This window comes from Camelina sativa, chromosome 7 (genome assembly GCF_030686135.1).
Source record: "Camelina sativa cultivar CO46 ecotype springtype chromosome 7, ASM3068613v1".
In the NCBI taxonomy this organism is placed as follows: Eukaryota; Viridiplantae; Streptophyta; class Magnoliopsida; order Brassicales; family Brassicaceae; genus Camelina; species Camelina sativa.
Window position 1 is genome coordinate 28167023 of NC_141886.1, and position 25109 is coordinate 28192131.

General features: G+C 36.5%; 5 protein-coding genes and 2 long non-coding RNA genes across 13 annotated transcripts; 3 read left to right on the plus strand and 4 right to left on the minus strand.

Annotated features, from left to right (window-relative positions):
* Window positions 1–1075: 1075 nt before the first annotated feature.
* LOC147941794 (uncharacterized) lies at window positions 1076–3841 on the plus strand. Its single transcript, XR_015562627.1, has 2 exons — window positions 1076–1296; window positions 3514–3841. It is a non-coding gene; the product is annotated as an uncharacterized LOC147941794 (long non-coding RNA).
* On the minus strand, window positions 1381–2819 carry LOC147941795 (uncharacterized). Its single transcript, XM_087457017.1, has 3 exons — window positions 2505–2819; window positions 1890–2408; window positions 1381–1812 (listed from the first exon to the last, which is right to left on the minus strand). Exons 1-3 carry the CDS (start codon window positions 2817–2819, stop codon window positions 1537–1539), a joined length of 1110 nt encoding a protein of 369 aa, XP_087313143.1. The 3' UTR covers window positions 1381–1536.
* A 1987-nt stretch (window positions 3842–5828) lies between the features above and the next one.
* Window positions 5829–9784, minus strand: LOC104702757 (crossover junction endonuclease EME1B). 7 transcript variants are annotated; one of them, XR_015560673.1, is made up of 12 exons: window positions 9386–9784; window positions 9078–9248; window positions 8906–8970; window positions 8529–8678; window positions 8304–8454; window positions 8053–8146; window positions 7223–7398; window positions 7088–7150; window positions 6859–6970; window positions 6436–6525; window positions 6228–6342; window positions 5829–6127 (listed from the first exon to the last, which is right to left on the minus strand). XR_015560673.1 is itself a non-coding variant. In XM_010418671.3 (12 exons), exons 1-12 carry the CDS (start codon window positions 9639–9641, stop codon window positions 5939–5941), a joined length of 1647 nt encoding a protein of 548 aa, XP_010416973.1. In that variant the 5' UTR covers window positions 9642–9784; the 3' UTR covers window positions 5829–5938. The 7 variants fall into 7 exon arrangements, 3 of the variants coding, with proteins under 3 accessions (XP_010416973.1, XP_087312483.1, XP_087312482.1); XR_015560672.1 differs by having other exon boundaries at window positions 8053–8162; XM_010418671.3 differs by having other exon boundaries at window positions 6859–6977; window positions 7096–7150; window positions 8053–8162.
* A 580-nt stretch (window positions 9785–10364) lies between these two features.
* LOC147941796 (uncharacterized) lies at window positions 10365–10987 on the plus strand. The gene is made up of 2 exons (XR_015560827.1): window positions 10365–10490; window positions 10659–10987. It is a non-coding gene; the product is annotated as an uncharacterized LOC147941796 (long non-coding RNA).
* Window positions 10988–17064: 6077 nt separating this feature from the next.
* LOC147941797 (uncharacterized) lies at window positions 17065–18900 on the minus strand. The gene is made up of 5 exons (XM_087458648.1): window positions 18307–18900; window positions 18060–18201; window positions 17735–17817; window positions 17404–17646; window positions 17065–17292 (listed from the first exon to the last, which is right to left on the minus strand). The coding sequence occupies exons 1-5, from the start codon at window positions 18898–18900 to the stop codon at window positions 17065–17067; spliced, it is 1290 nt and encodes a 429-aa protein (XP_087314774.1).
* Window positions 18901–20107: 1207 nt separating this feature from the next.
* Window positions 20108–21786, minus strand: LOC104704965 (PLAT domain-containing protein 2). Its single transcript, XM_087459584.1, has 3 exons — window positions 21346–21786; window positions 20863–21262; window positions 20108–20711 (listed from the first exon to the last, which is right to left on the minus strand). Exons 2-3 carry the CDS (start codon window positions 20932–20934, stop codon window positions 20232–20234), a joined length of 552 nt encoding a protein of 183 aa, XP_087315710.1. The 5' UTR covers window positions 20935–21262; window positions 21346–21786; the 3' UTR covers window positions 20108–20231.
* A 1984-nt stretch (window positions 21787–23770) lies between these two features.
* On the plus strand, window positions 23771–25038 carry LOC104702758 (NDR1/HIN1-like protein 13). Its single transcript, XM_010418672.2, has one exon. The coding sequence runs from the start codon at window positions 23892–23894 to the stop codon at window positions 24756–24758; it is 867 nt and encodes a 288-aa protein (XP_010416974.2). The 5' UTR covers window positions 23771–23891; the 3' UTR covers window positions 24759–25038.
* The last annotated feature ends 71 nt before the right edge of the window (window positions 25039–25109 follow it).

Genomic DNA, 25109 nt, shown 5'->3' on the forward strand with positions numbered 1-25109 from the left:
TTTTTTGGCCATTTAATTCCTCTAATTATTAAATTTTCCAAAAAATATCTGGTTTAATTTCCGTTTTTTTAAAAGACCTTCATTTTATTAATAACGGTAGATCCATACTTACGATATAACGACTGTTAACTAATGACGAAAAACTTAACCAGGATTAAAACATAACCACATGTGGTTAATTAGAGGGAACTAAAGACACTAATGCCCTCTTCTTCTTCCCCCAAATCGATTTTGAGTTTTATAACCCTAGAACCCTAAACATTACAATTGAAATTAACAATGGTTTCATACCTCATCCATTAGTCGATTCTTGCAACGAACACACCAAACAATCAACCAGAACCGCAACTACTCAGACGGCAACTATCATCGCAATCAAAGGAATTAGGGATTTGAAGTTTGAGAAGAAAAATCGCTTTTAGGGTTCTAGAGTTCTAAAACTCGAAATCGATTTGGGGGAAGAAGAAGAGGGTAACAGTGTCTTTAGTTCCCTCTAATTAACCATGTGAAGTTATAGTTTAATCCTGGTTAACATTTCCGTTATTAGAATTAACAGTTGTTATGTCGTAAGTATGAATCTACCGTTATTAATAAAATGAAGGTTTTTAAAAACAACAGAGACTAAACCAAGTATTTTTTGAGAAATTTAATAAGTAGAAGAATTAAACGGTCAAAAAAAATTAGATGGTGTATTTTTCGGGTTTTTCCCTCACAAATTTGAATAATTTGTTTATTTTTTCCCAACAAATAAATTGCTGACATTCACGTTAACATATATTGCCAAATTTAGTTTTTATTTATTTTGAAATGGTCCCTTCACTGGCAAATGACACTGTCGAGTGTCGAATGTTGTTGACACTTCAACGCATAAATCCAATGGGCATTGAAGTTGTATTTATTGTGTGGTCTAAATGATTGCTCCCACTACAACAAATATGCACATTGTTAACCAGAGAAAAACGCTATCATAGGTCTTTGATAGCGTTTTCATGAGCGCTGTTTTAGGGCACTGTTATTATATGTACCCCATATACAATAGCACTTATTACGTATGCTATGTTATAAAAATATAACATAGCTTTAAGAAATTGCTATATTATCAAGATCATAATTTTGAAAAAATTTATACAACATTTGTTTTTTCGTGCTATGTTATAGTTTTATAGCATAGCTCTAATAAACTGCTGTATTATCAAGATTATAATTTTGCAAAAATTTATACAATATTTAATTTTTCGTGCTATGTTATACATATCTAATATAGCTGTTGCGAAATGCTGTTTTATCTTGTTTACTGTGCTATGGTATATTCTTTTATCATAACGTTTACCTGTACTTTTATAGCATTTTCTGATATGTGATTATAGCACACATAACCTGTTTTATAAAATCTCATAAAATCTGATTAATAAACGTCTCAGATCCAAAATACATAACAAAAGTCTCAAGAACATCAGTTTACCATCAAAGTCTCAAGAACATCCAAAATAAACAAGCAATCTCAAGTACTTAACATTACACAATAAAACCATCAGTTTAAGACATAATGACCTTGTTCTCTGGCCAAGCAATGCAGGAGCTAAGTGCATCTTCAATAATCTCTATTTCATCGGATGGCCTCCAAACTTTTACATTTTTCACCTTCACAACATCTATCCACACTTTAACTGCATTAGAACCCAAGCGAGTAAAGTGAACCTTATGTTCTGGATCATTTGTTCCCCATCGTCCTTCAGCCACAACCCTATTCTTTTCAGTTAAATCCATCAACTTGCACTTCTTATTCTCCTTGGAAATAACTTTATTAATGCGCTGCCATGTTTACAATATAAACCATCAGTCATCATATAATTAACAAAAACAACTTCATAACATATGAAAACACTTACTGGAGACTTCCTGAGAGGAGACTGTGATGGTAAAGTATTCTTTATTGGTGATATTGGACCCGTTGCATCATCAACAGGAGACTCAGAACCAGATGCAGACTTAGAAGACATAGATGCAGATTTGGCCTGCGATGCAGCCTTTGAAGCTGTTGCTGAAGTTTTGGACTCTGTAGCAGACTTAGAAGCTGTGGCTGCAGACTTGGCCTTTGATGCAGACAAAGAAGCATGTGATGTAGCATTCTGACCAGTTGGAGTTGAGGGATTTTCAAAATCAACCTTACTCAGGGGCCAAGATACGTAAGCCATCAAACAGTCCTCAAGAAATGACATTTCAGCTGTAGGTCTCCATAGTGATGTATCAGGCTGCTTTACTGAATCCACAAATACTTTAACTGCTTTTGGTCCAAGAGGAATTCCGTTAACCAACGCACTTGGTTCTTGTGTCTCCCAACGCCCCTCAGCAACAATGACGTCACCCTTAGACAAATCCAATAGTTTACATTTGTTTCCTTGTATACCCTGTTAAACACAATCAGTAAACAAATCCAATATAATTAATTAGCATTATAGACAGGGGTAATACATTGCTAACACATTGCTAGAAATTATAAATACCATAGGGGCAATGTCTTCCATTTGGATGTTGTTGTCTACCAGTCTACACTTATCAGTTGGCCATGCGATTATATGTCCAACAGCTTCTTTCATATGAAAGATCTTTTGTGCAGGTCTCCATAGAAATGCATCTGGTTTATATGCAGCTTCAACTAACACTTTGAGATCATAAGGGCCAAGACGACAGTCATTCACTATGTCATCCGGATCAGAAGAAAGAATCCGACCCTCACCAACATTTTCATCAATGTCAGACCAATCAACAAACACACACTTAGGATGTGCTCTTTTGTTTACACTCTGCAACAATTTCATGAGCAACTAAGAATCATAAACGACACTAAGAAGAATCACTTAGCTGATATGAAAAGAAGTAAGAATATGTTACTCTTGCAGCTGAGTTTTCATCCATTTCAGCTTCTGGTCTCTGTAACATAAACAAAAATAACATCAATTTATATTACTCAAAAATAACATCAATTTATATTATTCCACTTTAACTCCATTACCTTTTACTGCCCAGTTACATCTAAATATCGGCACATAGAACACATGGTAGTCCAACAATATGATGTCAGTAATTCTCTTTCTCTTCATCACTTTCATCATCATCACTGTCAAACACTGGTTCTTTATAGACAGTTCTCTTTCTCTTCATCCCAGCCTTTTTCACATTTCCGAAATCATTTTGGAAGTTTTTCAGATTCTGATGAACTTCATGACCAGTTAAAATTCTTGACTTTCTCCTATGCTCAACTTTTCCATCAAACCAAGTCTTCTTTTCCCTATATCTGTGTGTTGGAGCCAAACCTTTTCTATGACACATGTAGACATGTTTCCTGCTAAACTTCAACCACATACTATCAGTATTTTTCCCACACAATAGCCGATAACTTGCTGTGGTTTGAACAGCTAGGGTATAGTGGGGTTTCAGCATCCCGGATCTTTACAAGGAACTCATCCTCTTGTTGGTCCTCACCCTCTGCAATCTCACTTAAGTCGCCCACAGGTTGGTCAGCTAAGTCACCTCTAAAAGCCAACTCTTGATCAAAAAATTCAGCAGCTTTATATAACTCAAAAACTTCCTCATTCCACTGAGTTGGTTTACTTTGAAATTCATCTACTGACTTCACATCTCCATGATGATACCAATCACTATGCACCTTGTATGCCTCATCCATCCCTCTTATTACAAGATGCTCAACCACAACACTGTTTAACTGTCGTACTACATTACGACAGTCTTTACAAGGACATATTATCATTTCTATGTCACCTAAAGCCGCAGACACATCCCTTACAAATTTCCAAGCTCCACTTTTATAACCAGGATCAGCTCTTCAATGGATAATTAAAGAAAAAAATCATAACTAAAAGAACATCTTAAAGTATCCAAACCCAAAATAAAACCTAATTATGAAATATAATTCCTTACCTGCATAGATGCACCCATGCCTTGTCCAACATTATATGTTATAATATAAATTTTAACCTTTATAGATAAAATAGAGATACATATTATACAAAGCTCACATTAAGCAACAATTCAGACAATACTGCACTACTTCAGACACATACAGATGCTCTTAAACCAATATCTAACTGTGTAAAATCTCACTAATCTAATCACTATTTATACGAATCAGACTCAAAGGACAAAACATAGCAATCACCAATATTCGTGTGTAATAATAATGTTTAACTATTGGTTGAGTGATACTAACCTGTTGTGTGAGTACAGACAAATGAGAAGCTTCAGTTCCCCAACATTTCAATCACCAACACTTGGGAAAAAAAAAAAATCGTTCAGTTTATGAAGGCGCAAATACTCAAATCCAAAAGCTATTTTTGAGTCAAATCTGTAAATAATCGAACCCTAACAAAACAGATGGATTCGAAACTCCACATTCTCAAAATCTGTAAATAATCGAACCCTAAAAAACAGATAACGAAATAAATCTAGATAAATCGAACCCTAACAAAACAGATAACTAAATCTGACCCTTATCGAAATCAAAAGCTGTTTGAAATCACAAATAATCGAAACAAATAACGAAATTAGGAGGAAGAAGAAAGACATGCCTCAAAAATGGATTCGAGCTATCAATTGCGATGGATATGGAGATTTAGGGCGAAATTGGGGCTTTTCACAAACGGCGAAATTGGGGCTTTTCACAAACGGCGATAAAACTGAAGAATTGATAAGAAATTTAGAAGAATTTGAGCACACACAGAGAATTTAGAAGAAGAAATCTTCTTAGGTTGAGCTTAGGTTGTAACGAGAGAGAGAGAGAGTGTGTCGAGTTTTTGGGTTTTTTTTTTATTTGGCGATTAAGTGAATAATTTCACTAAGTATTGGCGGACAAAAGTCACTTTTGTTTCCCGCTACATAATTTTCCTATCATAGCGTTAATAAGATGCTATTAAAAAGTAAGCGAAAAAAAATCTCATCTTTCATAGCAGTGACGGAAAATGAGCTATATCCGTCTGCTATCAATGTACATATTTGTTGTAGTGTCCATTTACTTTTAGAAAAATATCAATAACGTTACTGAAAGTGATGAGTTGTTCCCCTCTCGATCTAGTCCACCGGTTTAAAAGTATTGTGATCCTGTAAAAAATAAAATGCACACTTAAAGAGAAATACGCAACTTCAGAACTTTTATCTGCAAAGTTTGATTTTATGTGGTGTGTTTTTATCCGTTTTTGAATGGTTGTGTAGTATGCTACATAACAGACTAAAAGCGGAGTAGTCTGTACTTATTTCACCATTTACTATTATGGATTCATCAATAGTAAGCGATACAATATTATCTAACATCTCTGATTGTTAGTAAATTCAATTATTATATTATTAGTTTATGATTTTGTATATTTTTCTTCATAAAATAAAATAATGAAAAGTATCATTAAAATAGAGATTGTTTGGAAGGCTTTACAAATTATGAAAAAACTAATAAACATATAGCTAATAGCTTATGTTTGTTTGTGTGTATCAGTTTGTTTTTTGTATAGATACTAATATATTGAATTGACATATATGATATACTCAACTATATTTTATGTAGCTAATATGTGTTTAATTTCTAATTTAAGTGTTACTTGCTATGCATGTCGTCCTTCTTAATAATCTTATCATTTTACTTCGAGATTCTCTCTCAAGAGTTTTTCGTTTTTCTTCTCAGCTAATCTTTTCACTTAAGGTTCCGACATTTTAAAAAATTCCTAGTTATGGAGTTTTCTTACGACACTTGCTCTTGTTAGTAGCTTTGAAGTATCTTGTTAGATGAATCACAGTGTCTTGGTACTTTATGAGTTTCTTGCTTTTTTTTTCCCTGGCACTCATTTTTATTCATCTTATCCGATTTGAATCGTGAAAACCGATCTAAAAAGAGAATACAAAATTCAGTGTGGTTTGAAAAATTCGTCGGCTCTTAGTTAACAACACCTGGAGAATCTGTGAAGAAAGCAGCACCGTTTTCGACGTCATCCGTCTTAATGGCTCCATTGTGAGACATGAGAACTCTGTATATTCTCTTTGAACAAATCTCACCTAACCTTCTATCTCCTCCCACTAAACCTTCCACCTTCAAGTCTTGCAGTAAAAACTCCTTCTCATGAACCTTTTCCCCATTTTTAAAACCAACATAACACAATTCGCTTCAGACACAGATATAAACAACAAACTGAGTAAGTCAAAATCCGTAGTTTGTGTTTACTCACAGATTTGTTAGGATCCATGTAGGCCTTAAGAAGAGACTTCATAGATGGATATTTCTTCCACACTGCTACCGCGTATCGTGGCTGTACCTTTGGTATTGCTACTAAAGCTTTTAACCTACAGACCAGTAAGATTATTCCCTTATTAAAGAGATTCAGATAGACTATATAACACAACCTCAAAATTGAGAATGATTTCACTTTACGTTACCATGGACTCTTTTTAATCAACTGTTTGTCAATTGAATCCTTGGAGACTATTGCACCATTAGCACTTACTGATAACATAGTTAGTTTCTTCCTGTGCATCAGATAGTAGAGCTATGATTAGTTTTACTTCAAAAAAATACAGAAACACATTCTTATTAGCCACACGTGCATCTGTCAACCTAATGGCTTTTTGCTGAACACGTGTATGATTTAAGACTAAAAGATAAGAAGATGGGCTGAGGGTATGACATAAGTTTTTGACGTGAGGTCGTCTTTACTGTAAAGTCGTTGAACTGCATCAAGATATATATGATGGATTCCACAGGTTTCTATAAAGAAATGATTACTTTTCTGGGATTTTCCATACCAATTCAACTATATCTTCCAGCATGATACCGAGCCGAAATAGTGTAGATAGTAGTACCTGAACAGGCAAGAGGCGAGACTGCTTGTTAAACCAACAACATGTTCAGCAACCTCGGCCTCGTCTACACAATGTCTGGAATGTACTCTAACATAGTGAGTAGTTAATTTTGCTAGTACCTTTATTACACATCAAGTACACAAAAAGTCTGTATAAGGACACAAATAAAGGAACAATGATAAAAAAAAAAAAAAAAAAAAGTTACTCTAAAGAAATGCTCATTAGCTACCGTAGTACCTCATCGATAGGAGGTCGTCTCCAACTTCCCGGGTTCTTGTACTCTTCCTTTTCCCTAGAAGATTAGTTTTATTCAGCTTCATGATGGAAACATTAACATGACACCAATTTACTTTACCAAACACACCTTTTCTTTACATATGACATTAATTTATTGGTGAGGCAGCACACAGTATAAGACGGGTATCGGTCCTGAACTTTTGAGATGTTTTCTAGAATTTTTTCATTAGCAACAAGATTACAAAATTCTTCAGCCTCATACACAAGGAGCACATAAGGAATCTTGGGTCCTTGTGGAAAAAGCTGCACAAGATAAAAGAGGATCCTAATTAAGAGTAAAATAAGATACAGATGATTCATATCGTTTTAGTCAAGTACTGATGTTCAAAGGCCCTTTAACCAATAGCAAAAGGGATTCGTTTCTTTAACTATATTTCATAATATGTAGAGCAATTTTATGTCAGGTGCAATGAAGTAATTTTTTATCGATCTCTTTCTAAGTAACAATTACCTCCTTACAGATTGAAGTTCAAGAAAACTTTTGAAGAAACACACTCAAGCCAAACAAGTTTGATAAGTAACACAGGGAATAGAGCATTAAAGCGACATGAACTTTAATGGTTACCTCCTGCCATTCGAAGACTATGCAGAGTTGAGATCATAGCTTTGACTACCACAACTAAAGTTTTAAAGATATGAAACTTGCAACACAGGAGAATATGATCCAAACGTCAAGGAAGTTTTATACCACATGTTAAATTAACATGTTTATCGTGAAATTAAACAAGGATACAGACCAGACTGGGAAGCTGATTCGAATTGAAAGTTCTGGCCTTCTGGGTTCTAAGAACTAATTTTCGTACATGTCAGTTGTGAGATTCAGGATGCAAGCTAGTTAATAAACATTAAAAATAAAAGCAAAAAAAAAAGTACAAAGCGACTGAGATTTTACTGTACCGGAGCAATATCCTCTGGAACTGTCATCGTCCACACAATGGATCTCTCGATTGGATTAGGGCCTACGTGGATTGTAATGCCTTTCTCAGAGAACCTTGAAAGCAGAAGTCCTATGTTAAAATTATACCAGAGGCACTCAGTGTCTATACTTAAGTGACACTACCATTCATATGAAACAAAAAAGAGAGCCAAAGAGCCGACATCTAAAGCATATATTGAAGAGTAACACAAGAAATAGAGAAATTCCGCACCTCCAATGGATCCTTCAACCACTTTAGTATCAATCTCGGCAACAATAGATTTAAAGGCTAACTTTCCTTTTTCCCACTTTTTCTTTTCCTTCTCTAATTTTTTACGATCAGCTTCTTCAGCTTTCAAGGCTGCTTTCTGTAATTTCTCTTGCTAGATGATGGGAGCCAGTTAACTATTATTCAGGAAACAAAAAAAATTAGAAAAGTTACATAAAGAACACTTACCTCTTTTCTTAACTTCTTTTCCTCCATTGCACAGGTTTTGTCTTCCTTCGACAGCTGCTTTTTTGGCAATGCCTCACCTGTAGTTCTGATCTTCTTCTTTCGACCCATTTTCTCGACGCTTATACCCTCTTTCTCCTGATCAGAATCGACCTGATACCATTTAGAAATCAGAATACGAAGAAACGAAATGAAAGAAACATCAGCAGCACAACCTGAAAGTCCTGAACTCTGAAGACACAAAGAAACGAGACATCATTCGAATCCAGAACTATCCTCTAAAACACCACTATGCAAATCACACAACGAATAGAGTCGAAAGTTCCCTAATCATGTACCAATGATATACAATATGGTACCAGTTCCTTGCAGAAAAGTACCTCGATAGTATCATTGGTCTGCGAAGAGCGAAAACTGACTTCATGCATCCAATTAGTATCATCATCTGAAAGAAAACAGCTTTTCTCAAGTGAACAGGACAAATAAAGTTCATCATCACCCATACTTTGATAGATATGCACAAGAATTTGGTTTTGAGGGTAAACAACATACCTAAATTGGTCTCAGGTATTCTAGTATTCTTATAGTATGCATCACTTGTTTCACCAGATTCCAATTCACAACGTGGCTCCCTAAAATCAGCAAGCACAGACTCATACTTCTTCGAAGTCTCAGGTCGAGGACTATCTTCAAACTCCGAATCCAGAGATATTATCCGTTTGCCTAGCGAAAATTATTCCAAAACCAACATCAGAGATAGTAACACCAACCTAAAATCCCAGAAATCACATGCTTTGCGGTATCAATTTCCCAACTAAGCAAATGCTAAAACAACTGAGAATCGAGAACGTTCGACATACCGGAGAATTTGTCTTCGCGGTTAGAAGCGAAAGCTCCGGAACCGAAGGAGCACTTAACGACGGAGAAATCATCGGAGAGAGGCGTCTCCGGGACGAAAATAGGAGTGGAAGAAGATTCCGGCGGTTGCTTCTGCGGTGTCGGATCTGAATCCGAAATCAGTATCGCAGAGATCGGATCTTTTCGAGCACGCTTCGAGAGTGATGGGAGTGGAGTAACCGGATCTTCGCCGTCGGAGATGAGAATGTGATCCTTCATGGAAAAGAGGATTTGAATTTTTCCAGGAGCGCGGGACTATCGAGGAAGATGAAGAAGAAGGTTCCAATTTGGTATCGCCGATTTGGGAATCGGTTAAAGGAGTGTTTGGATACACATTTATCTATATTCGTAAGTTATGGAGTGTTTGGCTGCTGGTTTATCTGTTTAATTAAATAAAGGATTTTAAGGCATTTGTTTAGTTTTTGTAAGTACAAATCTAATAAAATCTTATAAAACTTATTAAAACCTTATAAAATTATAATAATTTTTTTGTAAAATCGTTTATTTCAGCAATTTTGGCAGAAAATTTTGACTTCACAATTTTGGCAGAATTTTTTTTAAATTTTGATGGCTAGACATTCTCTGATGTCACTCAAAAAATAATAATTTGATTATTTTATACATAAATAGGTATTTTTGAAAATTGACTATATGTAAAGATATTTTTGAAAACGGCATAAAAATGGGCATTTTTGTAATTGATCCTTAATTATTTTGGTCAAATATAAATTATTGCCTTTTTAAATTAACTTTGAATATGTTAAATACAGAATATCTTAACTTAATATATCTATATCTTAATAAATATTTTGTTTTGACTCTCAAATAGGCAATAAATAATTTTGGTCAAATATAAATTTATTGCCTTCTATTTGAGTAAGAACAAAAAATATTTTATTGTGTGGTGTATGTATATATAAACAATGTTGATTAGTAATTATTCAGTATGAGATACACAAACAAAAAAAAAACTGAAAAATATAATAAATCAGTTATTAATTTCTGCATCATGAAATCTGTTACTTTGGTTGTGGTGTCTTGTGTTCTCATATTGTTTGTATGCTAAAGGTGAGATATATATATATATATATATATATATATATATATATTTATTATTTTCTTTATATAAAAAGATTGAATGATGAGAAAAATGTTACGAAAAAGCTTGTATTTTTTTATATTATCAATATATTTTTTAATTTATGAAGTTTTATCCACTATCTAATATTTTTGTAGTTGATTTAAAATAGTGGAGGCAAGAGAACGAGCACCTTTTATTGTTGAATTCATTCCAAGAACCTCATGTTATCGTGATCCTTGTTATGCTTCTTTTCAATGCGAACACGAAGTTCGAGATAGCTACTATAGTCGTTGCAGATGTACAAGCTTACTAGGTGGACATGATTGTACATGTTATCCTTTATAATTTTACTTTATGTGATTTACGGATCATTTAGAAATAAAATGTTTCGTGAATAGTATTTTTTACGCATATAATAACCCTTGAGAAAGACCCATACTTTGGTTAAATTTAAAATCATAAAAGTTAAATTTCAAAATACCAATTAAAATTATTCTTCTTTTTATTTCCACACATCACATATACTGTAATGCCCAACCGTCACCTCTCTTAGTGGACCACATGTCCACTCCCGGTCTGTTGGACCATTTCTCTAAGTAAGCTCCACGTCCAGTTTCGGTCCGTAAACACATCCGAGGAATGGTTTGATACGACCAGAAAGTTTTAAATACTTGTTTATCGACCCTACAATATATCATTTGATATTTTTCTGTGTTTTTTCCTCATTCGCATAGTTTCGATAATCACTTTCCGTAAGATCATTCACAAGCTTAATTGTAAGTTTTCTCAGAATTTTTGACCAAAAAAATAAGTGTATTTTGATGATATATATAGCCAAATTAATTTTCTTAAACCTCTCCACATGCACCATCAAACTGGGATGTTACACGTACAGGCATGTGAATTTCTTGAGTCCATATCAACGTAGCCTCTATGGTTTCACGTTGATGCAAGTCTCATTACTTTTTAGGTTTTGGGTTATTGATTTCTGCTATTCGTTTCTAGAAATTATTCGCAGTTTTATTTTGAAGTTTCCATTAATATATGTGATTTGTAGTATAGCTTTTGTTCCAAGAATTATCAATATATGGATTCTAGCTTTAATTAGTTGGCCTGTTATACTTGGTTTTATAATTTATACTATCAATGAAACACTTGTGTAAAATTATATATATATATATATATATATATATATATTTATTTATCCTTCGTTTGGTTGAGGTTCATGAGTACAAAATAGAGGCTCATCCACCTCTTTTAGAGATTTTGTAAAATAAAAATTACAAAGCATTTCTTCTATTTTTTCTTATTATCATCTACTATCATTTTTTCAATTAGGATATATCATATATGTGTAGTACAGTAAAAAAAAATTAAACTAGAAATAGAAAATTTATATAAAACTAAAAGTATATAATTTTATTAAAGAAAATAAGATAAAATAAAATAGAATAAAGAAAATGCATCTAATAGCAAAAAAAAAAAGGAAATAACTAAACAAAGGCTTCAGAGAAGTAGAACAAGAATACAATTAACCCAATAAAAAAAAGAGAAAAAAAATAATATAGTACAAAGAGGGCTTAAACTCAGGACCACATAATAATATCACATGGGTGCCAATTTGCCAAATGAATGAGCTAAAGGATAAAGTCATATAACACATATAAATAAGAGTTAATTTCCTTCTAACATATTTTCATAATCTATATTTCACTATCACATATTTTACACACTTTTTTTTTTATGTTCATTCACTATTTTACCATCTAACTATAATTCTATTAACACATAACACCATCAAACTAGATATTAATATAAAAATACTAAGATATAGTTCTATATAGAAAAAATACTAAGAGGTGTAATATACATTCAAAAAAATGTACTTATTTTAATATTAATATTCAACAATTATGTAATATAAAATATTAAAAATACAGAAAAAAAATCGATATTTAAACAGATTGAACAACGTCATCAAATCAATCTGTTTCATAAACTAATGAACAACGTCATAAACGACATCGTTTGCATTGTTTTTTTTTGTAAATGATAAAGTTATAGCAATATAGCATTGTGTTAATTTTGATTATAACTCAATTATTATTTGATTCAGCAAGTTTCACGGTTTCTCTAACAACTTTAGGTTCAGTGAATTGCTCTTTCTTTTCGACTTACCCATTCTATTTGGAGTTAGATTCTGATACCAAATGAGAAATTATATGATTTCAACTCAAAATCAACTACTTATGAATTTATTTGGTGATGCTTTTAAAAAGCGATAGGCACTAATCAGGTCACCTTCTAACAACATTGCTTTAGACCATGCTGCGAAGCCATCCGATCCGAAGCATAAGTTACATTTTCAAACTAAATTAATAAATGTATATATCTTATAATTTTGCTTGATTCATCTTCTTACCAAAAAAAACTCTAACGGCTGGCACAGTTCCTGCATTTTTTCTTTTGGTTTCTTCGGTTTTCATATCAATTTTGATAATTTTCTCACATATCTTAACTAGGATTGCATAAATATTCCTTTCATCTTTTTAAACCTCTTGTAAATCAAATGAAAACACATTGAATATAGTTTTCGGAATGGCGTGATAGCTTAGTAGTTTCCAGTATTATCATAAAAAGACCACCATTTTAAAGTTAACTGAAAACTGAGGAGTATAGAGAAAACTTTAATTATTAAAAGGAATTATATTAGGTTTTTTTTTTTTTTTTTTTTTTGAAAATTTGTGAATTTTCATTGGAGAAAATGAATTGTAATAGCTACAATAACTTTATACAACCGATAAGCCTTGCCAAAAAAAAATTAAAATCAAGAGCTATCACATTGAGAACATACAATCTGGAAACTGAAATCAGCTTTATGCATGCTTACGCAAACTTTAGCCAGTCGCTGAGCAGGTGTTTGAAGAGTTTTCTATGACTCCTTGCAAGGATTGCATCTCTGACCCCTCTATCCATCGCCTTGAACAACACATGCGGCGGTGTGGTGATGTTGTTATGAAGCCTGTTGTTTCTCTCCATCCAAATTGTGTATATGACTACCTGTGCAACTAGCCTCCTGAGAGTAGTGGTAAAGGTAGCATCGGAAGAGTCTAACCAGGCTGAAAAGGCCTCCCAAGTGTGAAAGACGAAAGGGTGGTACCCCAGTCTTCTTGTTGCCTGCAGCCAGAGTTCCTCACTGAATTCACATCTTAGAAAAAGGTGGTCACGAGTTTCTGGATCAAGTCCACAAATGCAGCATGCAGTCTATCAAGATGTGTTAGCCAGAACAGAAAAGCATGCCTGGGAGTGGCTCCTTTAAACCAAACTTGATTTGTCCATGCGAGAGGGGCTGTCCGTTGTCGCAACGCCTCCCAAGTTTTTTTTGCGCTGAAAACGTCTTTCTCATCACCATCAATGTTCCAGAGAAAGGAGTCTGTTTCAGGGCAAATGGCTGGAGAAGGGATAGTCGTGAGGTGAATATGCAGTTGCTCCGCTTGTGGTGATCGGGACGGACGTAGTAACCAGCCTGAAGGAGAACAGGCGTGTGCTACAGTAGCATTTAGTGGGATACATGTTTGTGCCGGTCCAGACATTCCAATAAAGTGAATGAGTTGGCCAAACGGTGTCCAGTGGTCATACCAGAAGCTGGTCTGCTTGCCATTGCCTACATCACAACGAAGGATATGGATAGCAGAGTCTCGAAGGTTGGTTTTTTATTTACGTCCCCCGTTCTAACATCCTCCTTTGGCATGCACAATGATTTCCAAGCAACTTTTGCGGCTGGCTGTTTATTTACGTCCCCCATTGTAACATCCGTGAACTGAAATCCCGGTTTAGAGATTGCATCGGTCGATGCAGGTTCAAATTTCTGCGGTTTGACTTAAGCTAAACGCTGCGTTTTGGGTTAGGAAAACCCTTAAACTCGAGTTTGGTCTCATTAGGCGTGTTTAGCTGCTTTTGAGAGAAACGAAAGAGAGAGAGAAGAGTTTTTGGTGTTCTTGAGTGTTCTTGGTGAGTTCTTGGATTGGAAGCTGTTCCTGTAAAGAATTGTAGCTGGGATCGTTGTAGGAGCTTCCTGGAGGTGTTTTCTTGTTGGTTTAAGGTTCAGATTCGTCTTGGCAAAGGTAAGTGTAGGACCATGGCTTATCTAAGCTAGAGCTTTTTTGATCTTCTTGTTTATGTGTTATTAGGCTTGTTAGATGGTTATTTGGGACGTTAGGAAACTTTCTTGTGGCTTGGGATCGAGTTTTGTGGTTGCAGGAACAAAGATCCGGCGAGAAGCTTCGGGGAACACGATGTTTGGCATGTTGAATCGGTCGATGCACTCTGTGCGTCGGTCAATGCAAGTGCGAGGACGGCGCGTAAAACCTAGGGTTTTCGTGTTATGTCGAGCATGCGTCGGTCAATGCAGTGCGAGTGTCGGTCGATTCATTTGTAACTTGCATCGATCGATGCATCCCTTGTGTCGGTCGATGCATCCCCATGTGGTGTCGGTCGATGCATGTTGGTGTCGGTCGATGCAGAGTCCTAGTTTGTTATTTGTTGTTTGGTGATTGTTGGTTGATGGTTAGAGATGTCTCTATTGCTTGTGTGTATAACCCAGTAGATGGGAGGATTGCCTTACTGAGTGTTTATAAAATACTCATGCATTGCAATTTGTGTTTGTGGTGCAGGTAAAGGCAAAGTGTGATCGTGGAATCAAGGCAATGAAGAGGAGAATGTTATAGGGACTTGATTTGATGTTGTCTGGCATTGCTAGGTTGTTAGAGTTGGGTCATTAGAAACATTGCTAGGTTGCTGGTTCCATGTTTTCTGATGATTTGGATATTGGTTTATGGTTATATTTGATTGTTGGATATTTTATTATTGGTTATTGGTATTTGTTATTCCGCTGTTTGGTTGTGATTGTGGTTAGGTGGCTAGTGGGTATGGGACCATTAGTTGTAGTTTACATATTATTATTATTATTATTTATTTCAAAAAAAACGGGTCGGGTCGTTTCACCTGTCCACAGGAATCTAGAGCAGAGACTCTCAATATGTTTGATACATGCTTTAGGAAGGATGAACGCCAATGCCCAGAAGTTAACTGTACCATATATAACTGAGGATATCAGAGCCATACGTCCCGCATATGACAAAGCTCAAGCATACCAGGTTGTGAACCGGGATACTATTTTATCAATAAGCGGTTTGTAGTCAGCAATACGAAGCTTTCAATGCATTAGAGGTAGCCCCAAGTACCGGAAAGGGAATGAACCAAATTTGAAGCCAAGAGAAGTGATCTCTGTAGTTTCACATTTGTTCACCCCTGCAACATATAGCTCGGTCGTGTCCTTATTCATGGAGAGTCCTGACATGTCATGGAAATCTTGTAAAACTGCAGTGATAGAGTGCAGAGAGTCCTTCTTGCCATCGAAAAATACCATTATGTCATCTGCAAAAGCAAGATGAGTGACTTGCGGATTGGAGGCTGATGGGTGATGGCCAATGGAGTTGTTATTGTAGCTTCTGTTCAGTAGCTGAGAGAACACTTCCATAGCGATTGTGAATAAGTAAGGAGATATGGAGTCTCCTTGCCTGAGACCCATCGCTCCCTTGAAATATCCACAGGATTCACCATTGACTGAGACTGAGAACATCGGAGTTGTGATACACTGGCTGATTAGTGTGACGAAGTGAGGAGGAAAGTGCATAGCGTGCAGGGAGTTGAGGATGAACCCCAAATGAACTGAATCAAAGGATTTTCGGAGGTCAACCTTGAGCAAACCACGGGAGAGACGTTTATCTGATTATAACCTTAAATGAGCTCCGTTGCTAGCAGGACATATTCCACCAAAAGGCGGCCTGGTATGAATACAGACTGCGTGTTGGCAATGAGGTCTGGCAGAACAGCCTTAAGTCGATTTGCTAACAGCTTAGTCACCATCTTATAGATGGTATTACAACAAGCAATGGGGCAAAACTCTCTCATACGAGAAGCATTGGGAGTTTTCGGAATGAGAGTGGAATTCCATTGTTTGAGTATTTGACCTGAGGAGTAGAATTCAAGGACAGCTTCTACGAGATCTGAACCCACTCTAGACCAGTGAGCAGTGAAGAACTCAACGCTATATCCATCAGGTCCAGGAGCCTTGTTGTGAGGTAAGGAGAAGACTGCAAGCTTAATCTCCTCAGGGGTGAATGGCTTTGAGAGTATCTGGATTGCTGAGTCAGAGCACCGTTGAGGTACAAGAGCAGTCAGTTCATTAACAATGGGTGGTGTTGCGCTTGAAGATGACCCGCGAAACGTTTTAAAATAATCCACAACAACTTGTTGAATACCCTGCTTCGTATCCACCACCTGGTTGGCATCATCATTCAAAAAGAGAATCTGGTTCTATGTTATACGCGATAGAATCACCCTGTGGAAAAATTTTGAATTGCTGTCACCATCCTTTAACCAGCAGATTCTCGACTTTTGCCTGAGGTAGGACTCTTCTGCTTTCGCTAAGGCATACCATTTTTGGTGTGCTAGTTTTTCCTTGTGTTGTTCTTGCACTGATGGAGAGTTAAGTAGATTCTATTGGCGGACTAGCAACTCCTCAAACGCTTCACTTGTTCGTTTCTCAATTCCTGAGTAGTTGTCTCTAGCAAAGGTTGGAATTACACTCTTGAGTACGTTTAGCTTTTTGGATAGCTTCAACATCTTCAAACACTCGTATGGAAGAGCATTCCACCACAGACTTACCAGAGGTGCAAAATCCGGGTTTTGATTGAGAAGCGTGAGGAACTTAAATGGTGTCTTTTTCTTTTGTGTTCAAGAGTCCAGAAATTGACAGCATGGGCTATGATCAAAAAAACCTGGCTCACCAAAGACACAAATGGAATTTGGGAAGAAGGATAGCCAATTATCATTGACTAGAATGCGATCCAGTTTCTCTACAATCAAACCAACTTCATGCTTGTTAGTCCATGTGAATGTGTTACTACAGTAAGGGAGGTCTGAGAGGTATGACTTGATCAAACATTCCCTGAAATCCCTCATTCCACCAGAAAGGGTTACAGAGCTTGGAGTAGAGTGCTCATGAGGTGAGAGGATCAAGTTAAAATCCTCAATGACTGTCCAAGGCTTGTTCATTACTGTTGGAGATAAGGCAAGAGACTGGAGTTCATCCCACAGTATCTTTCTTTCAGAGCAGGAAGTAGAGGAGGCATAGACTATAGAGACCACCACTTCCAAAGAGACATACGGCAACTAAACAAGGTAGACTACCATTTGCAGCAACTTCGACAAAATTGTGACTTGGACCGAGGGATGCCAGACCACCCAAATCTTACCAAGTTCAAAGAAATCATAATTATCCGAATAACACCAGCCCGAGACTGCACTAGAGACAAAATTTTGAGCCTTCACAGGACTCACCCGAGTTTCAAGTAATCCACCAAAAAGAGGCTTATGTACCTTTAGCCATTTCCGGAAGCTTCTACGTTTTATGGGATCGTTAAATCTTCTTAGATTACGACAAAAAATATCCATAGAAAGGATATTGGATTAGAGGGATAAGGGGCCTCTACCCCGAGCTCTGGTATCTTTTTTCTTCAACAGCCGTTTGGAGATAACTTTGAGGAATCTGTCAGAGTCGGCTTCAGGATTGTCATCATCCCCCGAGATATTCTCTTGTTCAGAGCCCAATTCCTGAGTATCAGCCAAATCAACCTGGGAGGGTAGATGAGCAAACAAATTGGTAGTTAGATCAATACACAGCTTCTTCTCATCAAGCTTTTGTCCATTTGCTCTTGGAGTAGTCTGCTTTTAGGGTACATTCAGCGGGCCAGAGGTTGCTGGCTGAGCACACGGTAGAGCAGATGCGCTTGCAACAGATACGGGCTCCTTACCAGGCAGAGGTGTGGGTGAAGGGTCATGGAGTTCAACAATTGGCAGTTGGCTCTGAATGGGGGCCTTACCTGCTACCTTAACTTTCTTCGTGCGTAGACACAAAGCCGAGGCATGCTTAACCGAGCCACAGGAAGTACATGTGGGAGGGGCTAATGTGCAACGAGAAACAGTGTGGCCAATCTTTTTACAGTGGGTACATGTAGAAGGAAACCATGGACTGGAGATACAAATTCTCTTGATTTGTCCTGACTCAAATCTAGCATTGACGGCATCCGGAAGTGGCTTGCGCGGATCAATAACAGTATATACCTTGGCAACTTCAATGTTTAGAAGTTTCTCCGTGTGGGGATGGAGGCATACTGGGTGTCCAACGAGACCTGCAATATGTTCAAGTCCTTCCCTATTGAAGAATTCAAGTGGGACACCGTGAAAGTCCAGCCACATAGGCACCATTGTCAACTCGGGATCACATCCGGAGACCACTTTGCAACGAACATCGTCTGTCCATCCACTTGCCATAAACACTGGCTAAGGATACGCCTCCTAGCATTCAAGCAAGGTACTTTGAAGAGAAATGAATGCCCTTCCTTCTTTGAGACAGAGATATCCCTACGTTGTCTGCTCCATATGCCATTGACGATGGCGTGAACAGCACCTCTGGCAGGGGGCGCCTCATAAAATTGTCCAATGATAAAGATATCCCAAGCTTTCTTGTTCTTCTCAATGACAGAGTTTGGTATAGTGACACATACCTCTCCTGATTCAAGGGTGAACGTCCCTTCTTCTGGAGAGGGGATGTGTTATCCTTTACCAACGCTTTTCAGGGCTGGTCTTCCTGAGGGTTTGGGTTCACGGGCTCCTTAGCTGGGATTGGGACCATGGGCTTTGTGGTAGCTGCAGCAGGAAGAGGAGTAACCTCCCCTAACTCTTTGTCAGGTGCCTTGTTTAGGGTGATAGCTGTGGCAGCTTCAGCCCTAGTATTTGGGGATCTAGGGTTTGCAATGGCAAAATCGATAGTCTTCTGGGTGGGTAAGAGGGGAGTCGTGGCTATGCTTTCGTTGTTGGCTGATTTCATCACTTGTTCAGGCAACACTATAGCAGGGGAGCTGATGGACAATTCGCCTTCCGAATTGGGCGATTCAGGTGGTGATTGCTCCTTGGGGGAGGTGGCGGAGGTTGCAGATCCAGTAGGGATATCGCGGGGAGTTTTTTTTTTTTAGGTTTTTGTTTGCCCATGAAGGGCAGTGGGGACCGACGCCGAAATCGGCGAAGATGGAGGATGAAAGACGAGGATCGCGTTTTGGGAGAGAAAAGTCAAAGGGAAAAAAGTTAAAGGGTCACAGAAGAAGTTTTTTAGGTTTCTTTTTTGAACACAGAACAAAAAGAGAGTACCATAAAACCTTTTTTACCAGACAAAAAAAATTAAAAAAAAAACAAAACAAAAGACTCACGTTCCTTGTTCTTTCACATTATTTACAACATCTTTATGTCTCCAAATCTCCAATCCAAGGAATCTGGTGCTTGTGCTCGTAAATGAACGGTTTGGAGTCGAGAAATTTATGTTGATCCCTCATATCAAGACATGTGTGAGAATTCATAAACTCAGTATTCGTCAAATTTGCAAACATGTTGAGATTAAGTTTGTATGGCTTTTTCTCCATGTTGGCCTTGAGGACTTCGCATTGTTTCTAAATCTTAAATTATAAATTTTTGATTAAATCTTATATAGACAAACAAAGAACATAACTTTTTATTCGATCGAATCATTTTCATTATTACCAGCACACGTTCAAAAGACGACAAAGAAAACAAGTCTCCAAGTTACAAAAGTAGACGTTCATCCACAGATCTCAGACGATCCAAGACAGAGTCTTTCGGATCTCAGACCCGACACGAGCGACACTCTCCCTAATTGAAACCTTGGGGCAGTTGTTCCGAACTGCGGTGAGCTCATAAGGCGACGTATCGGTCGCAAGCCATTGCTCAACATCGAAGGTTTGGTACGCGCACTTAGCGTGAACTCCGGCCGTCGTGACTTCCACGTAGTTAACATACCAGCCGTGGTGGTCACCGGAGCCGTCAGAGGTAAGATTCAACGAACAGATTGGGCTCGGAAGACACGGTGCTTTGCCACTGAAAATGTCGAGATTACCCCTCTCGTAGTAGTTGTAACCTGGTCCCATTAAACCACCCCATGCCTCTAGGTTTCTGATCCCGATGTAGTCTCCGTATTTGTCGTAGATTCTAGCGCTTATGATCGAATCTGTACCGGCTTTGAAGGTTGATCCGGTTCTGAGGTAGAATGTGTAGACACAATCTGCTTCATCCTCCTGTCAAAATCAAGAAAATGATTTGTTTGTAGCCCCCTAATATAGTTTAAAGTTACACTAATGTTGTGTCCAAATCTGGTAATGTGTGTGTGTCTGCTAAGTTATAGACGAAAGTAGTATTGATGATGAGGATGAGATTTGGGGAACTTACTGCGAATGCGACGGCGGAGATGGTGGCGGCAACTAGGAGGAGTGAGAGGAAGAGGACGTCACGGCGAGGCATATTTGGTGATGTGAATGGAAGAAGGAGAGATCTAGTCTTATGGAAATATTAATAGATTTGTTGCAAAATGTTAAAATAGTTAATAGACTTTAGATTTCAATGAGGGAGTAATTATCCTCTGCCTTTCGGATCAGCTTGTGAAGATGACGTGGTAGTGCTTAGTCCGTTGGAATCAAAGAAAAATATGATTTAAGCACGTCGTTTACTCGGCGTACAGGTCGGCATGCGGTGTCAGATTTCGAAATATTGCATTTTTAGTGTGATACACATGCACCTTCATTTTTCGCCAAACATAACAGTTCAGAGGAGTATCAAAGCTTTCGCGGATCTAAAAAAAGGTATGTAAATAGTTAGTTACCAATCACAACTATAGTTTCTAGATTTCCAAGTATAGTGTAAGTTGTAACGCACCCAAGACAAAACATGCTTCACGTGGATTGAGGTCGACCAGGGAAGAATTATAGACAAGACGTTAATCTTCTCTTTTTTTTTTTTTTTTTTTTTATGCTGTTTAAATTCGATTATGTAAAGATCGGAGACCATATGATCAAGTCATGGAGATAAGATTTTCTTGATATTTTTCTTTTCCATGTACAGCTGTTTTTTTCTTCGTAAAAGAAAAGAAATAAATTTTGGATAGTATTGTCACAGAAACAGAAACAAGGCCCACAACCATAATTTTGAATGGCCGGTTGCTGCGGATTGATATTCTGAAACTTTTATTACATTCATCCGATCCATCCAATAATCATTAAATGATACCTTCCAAATACCATCTCCAATGGTTTTCCCTATTTTTTTCCTCCATAATAGAGGTGAGTTTTACTCCAATCCACCTCTATTCTCACCTCTAAAATAAAGATTGCTATTTTTTCTTTTATATATAGAGGAACCTTTTGTAGGAAAAAATAGAGTTCCTCTATAAATAGTGAAAAAAATAGCAATCTCTATTTTAGAGCATCTCCAATGGTACTCTATACTCTATTATAGAGTAATTTTTGCTCCAATGGTACTCTATTTTCACCTCTATAATAGAAATTGCTATTTTTTTCTCTATTTATAGAGGAACTCTATTTTTTCCTCTATAGATAGAGGTGAACTATTTTATTTGCAAAGTAGTCCTCTTAATTTTTAACTTCTTTTATTTATGACCAAAATAAATAAAATATGTATTTTTAAGAACTAATAATATAAATTTAAGTATAAATATTTATTCTAAAATATTGAGATTACCATTTGCAAAAGATAATTTTATGAAAGTGTTACAAAATTTAAAGTAAAATGGGTTAGTTTGCAATTTTTAAAAATAAAATGTGTTAATTGTAAAATAAAAATAGAATCTATTTGAAATATTCTTTTATAGAGGAAAAAATAGAGAAAACCATTGGAGATGGTCTTAGAGATAAAAATAGAGGTGGGTTGGAAGAAAACTCACCCCTATTATAGAGGATCTCTATTATAAAAGAAAAAATAGAGTACTATTGGAGATGCTCTAAGAAATTAGAAGTTGCAACTTGCAAGAGAATTGTAGGAGACTCGAGAAATATCACACCAAATTAAAAAAACCAATTTTAGTTCTACCTCAAAAGTTTGAAAACTTCAAAACATACAAAATATAATAAGACCCTTTCATAATAAAATGGAAGATTCTCAAAAATAACACCAAAATAATTTTTTTTTCCAAACTTAGCATTAAATCTCTAAAATTCCAAAAATAGCACTAATTAATCTTTTAAAATTAAATCATAAATTCAAAATATTAAACCCCCCCTTAAAACTATATCCTAAATGTAAAATTGAGAATCCAAACCTAAAAAAAAAATTGAAAAATTAGTTTTAAATATTTGAATGTGTTAAATAGTGCTATTTATGGAATATGTGCTATAATTGTCTATAAAACTTGTTTTAGTGCTATTTTAAAGTGTTTCTCAAACAAAATTTGTATTGTTTTTAAATATATATATATATCTTATTATATAAAGTATGCTTTCAAAAGTTACTAACTCACCAGATCGTGACACGTGTCAATTTCAAAAGTTACTAACTCATAAGATCGTGACAAGTGTCAATTTTATACAAATTTCTAATTTTAAAAGAAAAGAAATCTTTTAAAAAATCAAGAAATAAAAATAGTACTAATCATAAAATAAATTATATATTAGGTTTTAATTTCGAAAACTAAAAGAGAATTTGTGGCATCTTTTTAGCTTGATTGTAGGAAAGTTCTCAAAAAAGTACTATAATATTTTATTTCAAGTAAAAACAAAATTATAAGAATTCTAAAATTACGCATATCCTGAGTTTATGAAGGGGTCTTAAAATTATGGAAGAGGGTCTAAATGATTAATAAACTCTTAGGAAACTTTTTTTTTTTTGTCAACTCTTAGGAAACATTTTCAGATTGAACTATGCTATAAATTTGTTTTGGTGTTATTTTCTAGTTATTTTGGAACAAAAAAATTGTTTAATGGTATGGTATTTTAATTAGGGTATTTCTCGTAACATTAATAGAATAATTAATTTCAATGGTGATATTTGTTGGCACTGAAATTGACATTTGAAACTTAAAGACAGAAATATCTGCAAAATTTTGCGAATTTTAACTGATATATGCTTTATATGGATACATTTTATATGCATACTTTAGTTCTAAAAACGATATCTGGTAAGGAAAGACTAATAACGTCTTCGTTGATCATCAATCACCATCAAACTATATTATTTGATTTTTGTAATGTGGTTTTGAAAAATAACAGAAGAATGAAAAGTAAGGTGAGCTGGCTAACTCTAAATAGCAAAATCCTCTCCAAACCAACCAAAAGTTTGAGTCATGCAACAACAACCACTTACTTTTCCCATGCAAACCCTAATTTTCGCATCCTCTCTTAATTCTCTCTCTTTCGTCTTTCCTCTAGACCAATCTCCACCGCACATCTCGTAACTCCCACCTTTCTCCAATGGAGGGGCCACGGCTTCCTCCTTCCGCCACCGCCCCTGAATCCGATGATGACAAACCCGATGATCCTCCTTCCGTCTGGCACCGTCCAACCTCCAGCCTCCCTTCATTGCCCTCTCAAGATCCTCCATCACACCATTGGCGTAACAATTCTCTTAATCTCTCTCCATTACCAGCCACAACTCTTTCGTCTCTTCCTCCTCCGGATACAATCCCTGAGCTAGAGACGTACGTTGTCAGAGTCCCGAGAGATCAAGTCTATTGGACCCCTCCTCCGGAACACGCAAAATACGTTGAAAAACGCCGCAAGAACCCGGAGAAAAACAAAAAAAAAGGGTGCTCTAAACGTCTTATGTGGTTCTTCATCATCTTGGTCGTTTTCGGATTCATCCTCGGTGCAATCACTATCATTCTACATTTCGCATTTAACCCCACTCTTCCTCTTTTTGCGGTCGAGAGATTAACTGCAAAACCTAGTAATTTCGAGGTCATGTTGAGAGCCGAGAATCCAACGTCTAACATGGGGGTACGCTATGTGATGAAAAAGAACGGGGTCGTTTCCCTAACGTACAAGAACAAGAGGCTGGGAAGCGGGAAATTTCCGGGGTTGTCCCAGGCCGCATCTGGATCCGACAAGGTCAATGTGAAGCTTGATGGGTCGACCAAGAACGCAGCTGTACAACCTCGTGGCTCGAAACAACCATTGGTTATGATACTGACGATGGAGCTGAATGCTGAGTATGAAGCAGGGCCGGTCAAACGGAACAAGGACGTGGCGGTGACTTGTGATGTTAAGGTTAAGGGATTATTAGATGGGAAGAAGGTTGAGATTGTGTCGGAGAATTGCGAGAGTGAGTTCAAGAACTGACATTGCACTCTATATATATCTATATATATATAACATGATTGTGTCGTTAGAGTTACAATGTGCGTACTTAATTTATACTTTCTATGTAATGTTCAATTGTTCATTTTTTTTTTTTGCTAATGTCTTTATTTTTACTCTATTATTGTTGAGCGACTAAAGAAAACGAGAACAAGAAGAGAAACACAATAGATTTTTTTTTTTTTTTTTTTTTGTGGAATGTACCTTTGTTTTGGAGATAACATATAAATTTAGGCTGTTTACCCCGGATGGTCAATCAAAACTGCTTCTCATATTTAGAACTCAGAAGGAAGAAAGAAAAACTTCTCTTCCTTTTACTTGGGCTCATCTATA